At 36.6% G+C, this 13,143-nt stretch overlaps 1 protein-coding gene across 3 annotated transcripts; it reads left to right on the top strand.

Annotated features, from left to right (window-relative positions):
- The first annotated feature begins 1,315 nt into the window (after nt 1–1,315).
- On the top strand, nt 1,316–8,495 carry LOC107587511 (lipoma HMGIC fusion partner-like 2 protein). Of its 3 annotated transcripts, none has more exons than XM_016275321.1 (4): nt 1,316–1,534; nt 1,613–1,771; nt 4,455–5,049; nt 7,580–8,495. In XM_016275321.1, the coding sequence occupies exons 3-4, from the start codon at nt 4,641–4,643 to the stop codon at nt 7,834–7,836; spliced, it is 666 nt and encodes a 221-aa protein (XP_016130807.1). In that variant the 5' UTR covers nt 1,316–1,534; nt 1,613–1,771; nt 4,455–4,640; the 3' UTR covers nt 7,837–8,495. The 3 variants fall into 3 exon arrangements, with proteins under 3 accessions (XP_016130807.1, XP_016130805.1, XP_016130804.1); XM_016275319.1 differs by having other exon boundaries at nt 1,316–1,519; XM_016275318.1 differs by having other exon boundaries at nt 1,526–1,771.
- The last annotated feature ends 4,648 nt before the right edge of the window (nt 8,496–13,143 follow it).

The following is a 13,143-nucleotide window of genomic DNA, read 5'->3' on the forward strand; positions in this document are numbered from 1 at the left end:
TCTATTCTGTCAAGCATCTGTAGTAGCTATTTCACCCACTTGAGTTAACATAGATGTTTCACTTACTGGCAAGTCAGTACGGCATTTCCCAACTTTCACACACAGGGATTACATCCAAAAGCTTGAGTAGAAAAAGACAGACCTGAATGCTGCAGGGCAGATTAGGTAAGGATGAGACACAGTCAAGGTATTTGTCAGGCATTTCGGCCTTGGACTAAGCTTTTTTTCAGTCAGCAAATACTGCACGTTAAAATAGATATGGCCTAAACTTTACTTAATAATTCATAATATAGCAGTACACAATGTTACTGTTAATGCATCAGTTTGTTTTGACTTTAATTTAGACCATTGGGTATTTTTATAACCTTTAATTTAGAGCATTCTTTTTTACACACAATTTTGCATCCCATCGCACTCATTTTACACACCGTACAATGCAGCCCTCTAGAGTTGACACATTAGTACTACAACACTTCTGTTCATTCATACTTTAACGCCCTTATATGGAATCTTTTTACTACCCTGGCCTCGAAAAGTTAATATTTAAACTATTGCAAACTGGCAATCTTCATGTAATATTTGTATAATGGGTCATCTGCAGCCATGCCTTGTCTCTGGACTTTATGTGGCTGATTTGTAGTAGGCTAACTGGTACTTGTTTTATGTATGAAGATCACATTAAAACTGTCCTGGAAGTGTTTTATCATTCTTTGATCATTTCCATACTTTTCTAAAGCCTTCTATTTATACTATCCTTGCAACTTTTCAGTTTTAAACTATGTACACATACAAATATTATAATGTTATTATTGTTTGATAAACTATTATGTCAGCAAAGTATGAATAAACCATTTCAATATGTATTGTGTGAAAATGATATAGGTGGACCTAAATCGTTATAAGATGTTTAAAACAAAGAAAAATCAAAGTAGCAACATTTTTATTTGGTGTCATTTTAAAGCTGTAATTTTGTGAAATTATAGCCTACAAAAATGTGAAAAGACTGTTTAATTGTATAATTAAAGATACAAAAACAAACGCTAGCTAAGAAAGATGTAGCCTTTTTGTTCCAAAAAATGTTTAAAATATTTCCTCAACTGAATGCTATTAAAACCAATATGTAACTTAAATAACAGAAAAAAAAACATAAATGACAGTTCTCTGCTACAGTGTTGAACATTGTGAACAAATTAAACATTGTATACGAGTGTGGAACACAGGGCCAAAAACTATCCCGCTCATATTTGAAGAAACATCCAGCTGTATGTCCCACCATCCCACATACTAGGCTACACCCTCTTGTATGAACTGACTGGGTAAAGTTAATCAGATTTTCCAGAAAAATGTAAACATCTTTACAAAGAAAAGGAGGGCAAATCAGAAAAAATGTGAGCTCGTAGTGAGCTGTCTACCTAGACTAGCCTACATAGTAGGCGTACGGGCGCATTCCGAGCCATTGTAACATCGCGAGGGGCTGGAGTAAAGGAGGCGGTGAAGAAACAATGAGAAAGTAGCTGAAGTGAGCTTAGAACTGGTATTGCTTTGATTCTAGCACCGAACTAGGATCCGTGACCTCTAAACGATGCCATGTATGTTTTTCCATGTATTCCAGAGCTGTGATTGTGAAGCTGAACGTTTCCAGGTTTCTGCTGTGGCTCTTCCCTTCTGGCGCGTGTCGTGTAGGCTATAGTCAGAACTAGGAGATCGCCTCAGACACATCAGGAAGTTAAACACTAATCAGCGAGCAGCCCGTTAATTCAGCACCGTTAAGGTAAGAGGAATACAAATATTTTATATTTGCCTTTCGAACTGCGTGTTATTGTTCGTCTCATGTCTACTGTGTCGAATCTAGGTTTTGACATCGTCGAAAGTCACGCTGAACAAAAGAGATCATTTTCTCTAGCTGAGGTGGGATGATACAACTTATTGCTAGAGCATTCAAAGAAACAGAACAAGAGAGCAGTGATCCAGGGGACTTTTCTGCCTTGCTAAATTGCTTAAATATAAGTAAAACTGCTTTTGCTACTGTAAGTTCTTTGAAGTAACACAGACTGCTTAAGATTTAAGGGTTAAGTGAAATAACATGATTTTACATCATGTAGCATGGCAATAGCATTGTTTTGATTGAACATGTACCATTATATTCTTTGATATGGTGTACCATGCCATGGCATATGCACCATGGTACTAGCAGTTGATAGCATCACTGTATGGTACAGTTACACAGTAAAAGTAGGCTATAAGTGAGAATCTGCCAATGAAAATCCCATATTAAAGGGGTCATATTCTCTCTCTCTCTCTCTCTCTCTCTCTCTCTCTCTCGCTCTCCCTTTCTCTCTCTCTCGCTCTCCCTTTCTCTCTCTCGCGCTCTCTCTCTCTCTCTCTCTCTCTCTCGCACACACACACTCGCGCACGAGCACACACACACACACGATGCGTTTGCAACTTCAGGGATCTTATCTATGCACAATCAGCTTGTAACGGAAAACTTGAAATCGCATCATATGACCCCTTTAATAATTTAAGCATAGGAGCTAATTAGATGTAGCCTATAAGATAGGGCTTTCGATTTTTGACCTCTGTGATTTTGAAGTTTTGTTTGATTGCTGAGCACCTTTGGACCTCTTTAGAAGTATTTAATATTGATCTTGGAAGACATTCCAGAGTTCCTAAGAATGACTTCATTGAATGCTTCTTGTCAGCTTTCAAACTGCGTTGGAGGCAGCATTTCAGTTGAAACCATTGAAACGCCAATTAACCAGTGAAAGTCTGTCACCGTTTCTAGGGACTTTCTGGGTCCATCTTTATTCAAAAGTAGAGAACCTCTTTATCCCTTTTTAGAACCGTGTTAATTCACCAGCAGGAGAGCCCTTTGTGTGTCCTCATCTCACAGCAACAGGCTCTGACATTCTTCAGGCCCCTTAAGAATCCATGGCACTTTCCTTTTTGGTTTGCTTCCTCCTTTTTTGGGGAAATCATGTGGTGTGATTAAATTAAGCGTGAGCTCATTCTTTGTGTTTCTTAGATCTGAAACATTCTGGCCATTCAGGTAAACAGCTCTTGGGCAGCTCACAAATAATTAAATAATAATTCTTGAGGACTGAAAAGAGAAGTTTATTGGTAGTAACAGAAAAGCTCTAAATACAAGACATGTGTATATAGGCTATATTTGAAGATTCCCTGGGACATCAAGCTTTGACATAGTGCTGTGGTTGCTCGCCTTTTCAGTTTTAAATGACAAAACAGTCCTTGATACCAAAAGAAAAGACTAACCCTAACCTGACATAATAATCTCCCATTCAATGAATTCATATATCACTTGCCTTCACAGCACTGTCATTGAAGGTTTTAAGAAAATTCTTACCTATCATCGGGTTCTCAGACTCAGTTTACTTAAACTAGGAACTTTTTAATGTGAAATGTCACGCCTTTCTTATGTATATGTTATGACTGCATTAGGAAGTACATTTTGTTTTTTTCAAATTCTTTATTTTAACACCTTACATACCTGTACAAACTGGCATTTGCTACTTACACAATCTTGCGGTTACACAGTAAGGACCTGTCATAACATAGACCTAGGTGAAAGTATTGTATAGTTTGTAGCACTGTCCTCGGGTGAATGGGTGAAATGACTGAAACTTTTTGTTTTATGAATATCTTTGTCATGCTAATATTAAATATTCCAGGTATTTCCATGCCTTTTTAAACTTGTACCCCTCAATTGTTGTTTTTACTTAACCTAAGCTGGCTCCTCTGAAAAAAATCTCATAAAAAATTCTGTAAAATCTCCTTCGTATGTTTTTGTGCAATATACTTACGTCCCACTGATGATTATGTTTAGAGGTGGGCCTTCAGGCTTTTTTCTCCAAATCGTATGTTTTCATACTATTCACATCGTACAAATTCATACAAAACCACCACCTTGTAAAATTGTTTTGTTTTCCTGTGCAGACCAATCAGCATCTAACCAATCTTCTGTGCAGACCAATCAGCATCTAACTTGAAGTAGTAAATGTTGCTTAAAAATTTTGTCTGACTTGACATGGCACCAACACCATGAATCGATAGTTTTCGACTTGACGGCTCCGTTTCCCGACTTGACAACTGCTAGCAACAAACAAACAATTGCAAGCAACAAATCTGACCAAAAAAGAAATCAATAAAAAAGTCAAAATTTTAATTAATTTTAATTATACTGTTGTTTATGGTTCCACCATGTCTCCCACCTCACAGTTTTTCTACTAAACCCAAATTGGGTTGATTTTACCCCAGTATTTTTTAGTGTGCCATGTTACTAGGATTTTCAGAGAGGTTTATGAACTGGAAAACTTCAGAATTAAATTGGATTGTTCCTGGTACAGACGTCACTGTGCTGATTCAGAGCTCTTGAGCAATCTAGATTTATAGCTTTGATTATGACTTTCTCAAACAAATGCTTCTCTTTTTTTCAGTCGGTGTCAGTACATGGATACTCTCTGGATGGTCCCAGAGCTCAGGAGTTCTTCTGTGGTGCTGATTGAGGAGATCTGGTGCTAATTTAGCTGGGATGATAACACCACTGGACCTTCACTGACTTGCCTTAGCTGCTGCTTGAAGAAACCGCTTCCTCTCAAGTGCCGGCATAAAGGTTCTTCAGAATGTGTCACGTCATAGTCACATGCCGCTCTATGTTATGGACCTTGATGAGCATTGTGGTGGCATTTGCTGAGCTGGTGGCATTTATGAGTGCCGAATGGCTAGTGGGGTATCCAGATGGTTCTGAGTTCAACTTCACCATCACCGCTTCACACCGCAGCGACCAGCGCACCCTGGGTATTTATAACCGCTGCATCAAGGTGGCACAGCAGAAGGTGGTCCAGTGTGGGGCCTACGCCACAGACTTCATGGAAATAGCCAGTGGCTTCTGGCAAGCCACTGTTATATTTCTAGTCGTCGGAATCTTTCTCCTGTCCCTAGTGGCCATCCTTTCGGTTTTCAGCATGTGCTTCCAGAGTATCTTGAAGAAGAGCATATTCAATGTGTGTGGCCTGCTTCAGGGAATAGCAGGTAAGATGGGAAAGTCTACTGTAGCACTGCTTTCTCAGATTCTTGGCAGTCTTTGTGGTGGCAGTTGAGGTGGTCATCTTTTGACTTTGAACCACTATCAACTAAACACAGAATGCTCTGAGCTCACGGCTTCAAGGCTTTGACATTCCTCTGGTGACCTCAAAGACCATGCTATCTAATTATGACGTTCAACACTCTCATCATCCCATTACAGAAAAGACAGTCTAAATATTACGGCATTGAAAATGTTACTTCGGTGTCTCCAATGTTTAGAAATCCTTGTTAAGCTTGTCCTATTTTTGATTTAAAACAGCTTGATATGAGCATAAAGAGGTATAAGGTTTGAAAACCTTGATGGTGGTACACCAAGGACTGGATTCATGAAAATGTTCCTAAAAAACAATACTTCAGCACTTGTAAATCAATTTTTGCATGTAAAGTGTATGCAATGCATTAGTTTAACAGCATTAACTAGAATTTATTAGCTGGTAATTTGACAATTTTATAATTTGACAAAACAATATAATAATAGTCATTATAATTGAAACAGCCGAATAAATTCATTAAACATCTTTACTTTCGGGATTTAAGATTTAAAACAAGGGTGAGGATATCCTAGCTTTCAGAGGCCATTTACGATGATTATTATGATTGTTTGTGGGGAACAATCTTAAGAGAAAGATATACCTTCTTACAAACATCTTTTTGACACTACACTTTTTTATGTTGGAAAATAAGAAGAAAATAGTAGTTAATTTTATTTAACATGATGAAAAAGAGGTATAGACAGATCTGTGTTTTGAGTGTAATGGATTGTTTAAAAAGAAAAAAAATAGGGAATGCTCTCTAATAGTCCTTTGTGGAGAGGCAGGGTTTAAGCGCTCTAAATAATTTAAGAAATCCGGCATTCGTCACTAAGAGAAATTTGTCACCAGAAGATCGAGTTATGACACTGATTAGGAAAAAAAGAGCAGACATGTGAATGACTTGTCCATGCATAATCTATCAATTTAGAAAATATGGTACATTTTTATTCCATGCTGATCTGAATGCTTTGTTAATCAGGCCTCAGGAATCCACTCCTACTTTTGTTACCATTTCTCAAACCAGCTCAAAGGAGCAGAGCTGTAATGTTGACTGTGGCAGGGCCTTCTGAGTCAAAATACCAGGAACTAACAGATCAGTCATGATAATGCATCTTATTTGCAGTCATGTCTGGAAACTAGAACAATAAAGTATTGTGGTACAATAAAAATATTGTGGTTCATTTGATAGAATACCAAGACCAACAACAGGTACTACTAAACTATGTAGCTCTTGTATAATTTAATTGAAAGATTTACGACATGTTGATTGAGTCATTTGTGAATAGTGAGAGCATGACTTCAGCATGACTTTAGAGGCAGGATCTCACTTGCCTATTTAGAGTAAGAACTCAGAGTAAAATAGAGGCATCACAGCGACATGCTCTGTTTGGTATGAAGATTAGATCAGCAAGAGTTCTTGCCTTGCCTTTTAAACACTACTTACAATTAAATCCCAGATTTTAAGACAAATATCTGTATCACATAATCACATAGCTTCAACAGGCAGAAAATGACATTGAATTGAAATCGTGACTCATGGGTCACCCTGAGGTTTTACAGGGAAACCTTTCATGTTGGAGATTTTTTTTTCTGATGATGTTATCACACAGTTCAAAGGGGCTACAATGTCTTTGTCAGGAAAACAAGGATAAGTCTGAACTTCTAGTTTTGAGTGAGTGTGTCTTCAAGGAAAGAGGAACTTTAAACAGAAAAATGAAGTTAGCATTCAGTTTCCAAATAAAATCATAGGACTAAAATCCCATGTGAAGACACATTCACACTATTCAGCAGTAAGGTGCAAATTTTAAGTAATTAATAGATTTCATCATGATTAATCACAGTGCATTTCATTGGGTTGTTCTAGTTTTCTTCTAATCTTATGGTTAAATGTGCAAATGAGGAATTATCTAATAAAAATATGCATTAATTTGCATACAGTACATTTCTAGAACAGAAATCTAAACAATTTAGAAAAGCCAGGTTCAAAACTATCCTTTCATTTTGTATAGAGTTAAATGTTTTACAGAGAGGATTTTGGATATCTCTTTTTACCATTCCATAAATAAAAAAAGAACAATAAAAACACTGATATCCAATCAGAATCCACCCAGTTTTAAAGCATTCATTAAGCATTTAAGCATTAAAGCATTAATTGATCATTTAAATAGGCAGATAACGGAAATGCAGCACATACTTCTAATAAACAGAATATCGTTATAGTTATTGTTCCTGGTGTGAATGGATGTTAAGAGTTATTTAGCTGTGTTTTATTAGTTTCAGCAAGTTATTTTATTGTTAATTTTTCATTACATTTGAACTTTTACTACACTGTCCACCTTGCAATTACCCAGAACACCTTAGCAACTGTAATTCACAATGTTTCTTTTTGTTTGTTTTGAATTGGATGTCCTTGTAATTACAGCATTCCCATTTCTCTTTTGCAGGTCTATTCCTCATCCTCGGTCTGATGCTCTATCCTGCAGGCTGGGGCTCTAATAAGGTGGTTGACTACTGTGGTCCTGATGCTTCCCCATATAAAGTGGGCCTGTGTTCTCTGGGCTGGGCTTTCTACACAGCTGTAGGAGGCACTGTTCTCACTTTCATCTGTGCTATGTTTTCGGCCCAGGCTGAGATCGCCACCTCCAGCGATAAGGTGCAGGATGAGATTGAAGAGGGACGGAGTCTCATTTGTGTGCTGTGAGGTGTGAACACAAACCACTCAGATGAAAAAGAATAATTTGTGTCCCATGTTTACTGATTGAAATGACTATTGACTATTGGGAATGTATTTCAGACCTGTAGGTCTACTGATCAAGGACTTTACAAATGTATTTGCTTTTGCTTTTTTACTCGCATCTCATCCTATCGCTGCATCGCCATTGCAAAGTATACGCATAACAGATTATTTTTATGAAACAAACCTTTTGAAACTAACAAATGCATTAACATTGTGTTTATAAGCAAATGCATTTTATCAGTATTTTGATTTATTTGTTACTAAATTTGACATGGACTTCTTACTAATGGATTAAACTATAAGCAGTTGTTTATGGAATGGTATGCTGAAAATAAGAATATAGGTTACTCTCTTAACTGCCCTGTGATAGACCTAGTCTCTTTAAACTGTAAAATAAAAAGTAATTTTTGAATCCGAAGGTGTTTGAGGCACTTTCTGCCTCTCAATCACAGTGCGCGTTCACTGCGAACAGTCCATATATGAGAAGCTGATTGCATGATACAGTGAACTTTCAACTGTTTTTATGAGTATTTTTGTTGAGTGCAGATATTTTTCATTTGTCAACAATGGCTGACACAGCCAATTGGACTAAAGAGGACAAATAAAGTGCCTGTTGTAATACACTAGCTGTCCTGGCTTCTTGAGAGTGTGTACGCAACAGGAAGTAAGTGCTAAAGACTGTCCCAGGTCAGAAAAATGCCAAAGTTCAGTGCCCTTTACTTTCACTAAATCCACACTAACTCTAATACCACTTCGAAGTAGTATTTGAGGCTAAGCGTATCCCATCATTCATCATATTCAGGAACTCGCACGCAATCGCAAATTGCCCAGAAAAACAATACAGTATAAAAGTTAAATTAGATAGTAAATTTAGTAGAAGCCTAAGTGTTTACTGGTACAGAGGTGAGTGTGTATTTTGTAAACTGCTGTTGTGTTAGCAACTGCTTTTTCTTTTACATAGGAACAACTGAACAGACATTTAGAAGTTTAAAGGGCAAAGTATTGAAAACCAACATACTGCTATGGAAGTTCTACAAACACTTGGGTCTGTATGCCTATTTGAACACTTGGGTCAAATAAAGGAAATACGTCTTGTAAGTAGCAAGTGCTCAAGGGCAGAGAGACCGCAAGTGTGGCTATGGGCAGGTCAAGAGACCCAGCAGTGAACTGAATACTGATAGCTTTTCATCGCTGGAGGGAGCTGACAGTGACGACATCAAAAATGCCGGGATTGCTTTACTTCTGCTTCACTGGAACTTATGGCTACAGAAAGAGGGATATAGGCCTATTTCGGCAGAAGTTCTGGAACGGCAGTACTGTAGAACAATAATTAAAAGAGAGAGTGTCGAGGCAGTGCAGTTTCATGATTACATGGAAAAATAAACCATAGGAGCCAAACACGTTTTTAGTGAACCCTCATTACATCGTTTATTTCAGCTTTCATGAGGGTACGTTTTTGTTACTGAACAGCGTTGTGAATGATTACATTTTTTAATGCGTAGAACATTTTTCTTGTTGGTGATCTTGAGATCTGAGAATGCTTGATTGACGTATCTGTTCATATCAGTATAGTCAATCAGTAAATGCATAAAAGTAAATCAGTAAATGCATAAAAAGTGTTCTGTTTTGTTTACTCAGATTTGAGCTATATTTAGGCTATGTATTACTATGATTTATATGACATACAAAAAGTGTACTGCTATACTGGTAAATTCTCTTTGTCTGTTAACAGCAAACTCTAGCTATTTCAAACCTTATCATGAGTTACCTGACCAGCCAAAGAAGTGGCCCAAACCCCTCTAAAACCAGGCTGGATGACCAGCTAAAACCAGCCAGCCAACTTAGGCTGGTTTTAGCTGGTTGAGAGGCTAAACAGAAAATTCTGGAAACGGGAAGTTGTTGAACTCAGGAAACAGAATTCAAAAAGGAACATCCTCTACTGTCTATATCAACACTCCCAGTGCTTATGCTTGAGAAGAACATAAGTTGTGTCAAATGCACACTGCACATATGGGGCAAACTGCATTTTAAGGCTGTGAATGGGAAGTTAACATGAGCAAATAATGAACAGAAGGACCTAGAAAAGTAATTGATTCTAGTAAGATTCATCAGATGAGTTGGTGTGGGAAAGTACATGCTGCAGCGAGGGCCGGACTCCTGATGTTTGTTCTGTAATGACTGCATGTGGCAGGTATGCTGAGGGGAGGTTTCTCATCCAGCTCCGGGTTAGTGGATCAAAGCAGATCTCAGAGTCTCTCTGTCAGTTACTATCCTTAGGCCCCGCTGGCCCTCCCCTGCTGATCAGAAATGCAAGACAGGTCTCTTCATCTTGTATGAGCATGCGATCAATTTATAATTAGGTCTGTAGTGATTAATGAATTCCCAATAAAGCACCCTCTGCTCTGATGAATGTATGCAGGCCATCCCACATAAACTGCTGTCCAAATAAGCATGGCTCACTGTTTCATCTCATTAGAGCTGAATGTCCTGGTAAACGGGGGCTGAGGTCTGATTATTTAGAGTCAAGAGTTACTTTTCCTATCTATTGGTGGAGCAGTGATTGTGTTTGTTTTGTGCATGTATTGAATATAAAAGTAATGACATGTAAATGTTTTGCTGGACTCTTGCTGTTTTCATTATTAAACAGGTTTAGTTCTTTGTTTTCCCTAAAATAATTAATTAATTATCCATTTAAATGCGGCAGGTGTTATATTTTGAACTGGCCATTTTGAAATAAACTTGGCCTAGCAACGATTCATTTATGCATAACAAATTCATATTCGTTATATGTAGCAATGCAGAAATTCTGTTGCTCACTTGTCATTGTAGTAGCGTTGATTTACCATTTGGAGGAGCCCTTGTCAAACTATTCCTGCTGTTCTTTCATCCATCACACAGTTTAGTACGAAATAAACAAACACATTATATACTAAGCAGAAATTTCACATAAATGTAAATATATGAACCTTGAATTAGGTTTATATTTGGACAAACAGAGCTTAGTTTGGCACAGCAAAACTGAATTTTGATTAGTTTTCTTATAGGCCTTTGTTTTTAACATTATTGGTCCACTGACAAATAGATTTTTGAAATATAGAACAGTAGAATAATCAGCACATCTCTACATTAGTATACAGTATATATATATATATGATAATGTAGCAAGGTTACAAAATTGGAGATAGAAAGAACCTTTATGAGTAGCCTACTTTATGACAAGAAAGGATAAAAGATAAAAGGGGGTGAAATAACAGATAGAAATAAAATAGATTTAAAAAAAATAGTAACAAGCTATACTAAAACATGACACATAGGACTGTGAAAAAAAATAGTATTGTCAAAGTGAAATTATTGGAAAATATGTTTGTGGGCAAAAATAAATATAATGTAAACACGCTTTAAAGATTTATAAAAAAAATAGTGTTCTGTTCACTTCATAACTTTATTTTTAACACTGCTCTGGCAATTCAATCTTCTGCTTTAACTGGTATAAATTTTAAATAATTTGTTCATGCATAACATTAGTATACAGTATATATATATATATGATAATGTAGCAAGGTTACAAAATTGGAGATAGAAAGAACCTTTATGAGTAGCCTACTTTATGACAAGAAAGGATAAAAGATAAAAGGGGGTGAAATAACAGATAGAAATAAAATAGATTTAAAAAAAATAGTAACAAGCTATACTAAAACATGACACATAGGACTGTGAAAAAAAATAGTATTGTCAAAGTGAAATTATTGGAAAATATGTTTGTGGGCAAAAATAAATATAATGTAAACACGCTTTAAAGATTTATAAAAAAATAGTGTTCTGTTCACTTCATAACTTTATTTTTAACACTGCTCTGGCAATTCAATCTTCTGCTTTAACTGGTATAAATTTTAAATAATTTGTTTTGTTAAAATATGTTTGTGGGCAAAAATAAATATAATGTAAACACGCTTTAAAGATTTATAAAAAAATAGTGTTCTGTTCACTTCATAACTTTATTTTTAACACTGCTCTGGCAATTCAATCTTCTGCTTTAACTGGTATAAATTTTAAATAATTTGTTCATGCATAATTTTTACATGCATTATCTGTTTTATTCGTAGCTGGGCTATAGTTATTAAATTAGGCACGTTTAGATGAGTAAGAGTTAACATTAACATATTACAACATTGCTATATATTTATTTATTTTACAGGAACTAAATGTATACATTTAGGGAAAATAAGAGTGAGAACATATATACAGTATTTTTATTTTTTTGCTCCATGCTATAATTAGGAGTGCTTAGCAAACTGCCTAAACAAAAACCCACCCTCCATTTGTGATGCAGCGGTGTAGACACACTGATATAAAGGCCCCCCATTCTGTCCCATCCCATCTCTCTAGTGTTCAATAGGACCACCATCATTCTGCTGCCTGCGCTCTCCGAATCTGCCTCCCACTTTATCTTCCATTAATGGGCTCCAATCAGATTGTGTATGAATAATCAATGGATAGTCAACAGCCGGAATGAACTCTCCTGAAGCTGAGCATGAATCTTGCTAATGGCACACATCCCTGGGATTTAATTAGGAATAATGCTGCGCTTGGGTGTACAGGCCATCACATGGTTTGTTTGCTGCCGAATGTGAAAGGTAAACACGGAGGGGACAAAAAAACAGAATAGTGTCATTTCCCTGAGGTGAGTGCTGGCCAATCTGCGGGAAACAACTGCTCATGCTTAATGCCTAGTACATTAGTCTTCTTAAACACCTGGTCATGGCCATTTGGAAATGTTCATTAACCACTGGTGCAGAGTGAATAGGTGCAATAGTTCACTCCTGCTTAATTGAATGAATGAGCTTGACTGTTGACTCTAAGAGCACTTCAGTGTTAAACATTAGGCCAAGTGCTAAAAGCCAAACCCACAATTATCTGTTTGGATTGGACATGAGAAAAGCGTAGGAAATATTGTGTCATCAGACAAGATGGAGACTTGATTATATTAAAACCAATATAATGGGATATTATGGGAATCAGAGTCATTATTAAGGTTATTTAATTTAATGTAGAATATTCTTATGTGGAAACCATTAATAACAATATATGATTTGCAAAGTAAATAAATTAATTTGTTGATCAGTCTTGAGGAACACTTGCACTTACGATATAAAGTAATATGTGCAATATTAACCGTAGAATGAAATAAACAGTCTATATTAGCTTGCACCTCAACATTAATTTATACTCTCTCAGTGGCAGGTTGAACTGGAATTGTCCGGTATGTGTTCT

This window comes from Sinocyclocheilus grahami, unplaced genomic scaffold (assembly GCF_001515645.1).
Source record: "Sinocyclocheilus grahami isolate Dianchi unplaced genomic scaffold, SAMN03320097.WGS_v1.1 scaffold93.1, whole genome shotgun sequence".
NCBI lineage: Eukaryota > Metazoa > Chordata > Actinopteri > Cypriniformes > Cyprinidae > Sinocyclocheilus > Sinocyclocheilus grahami.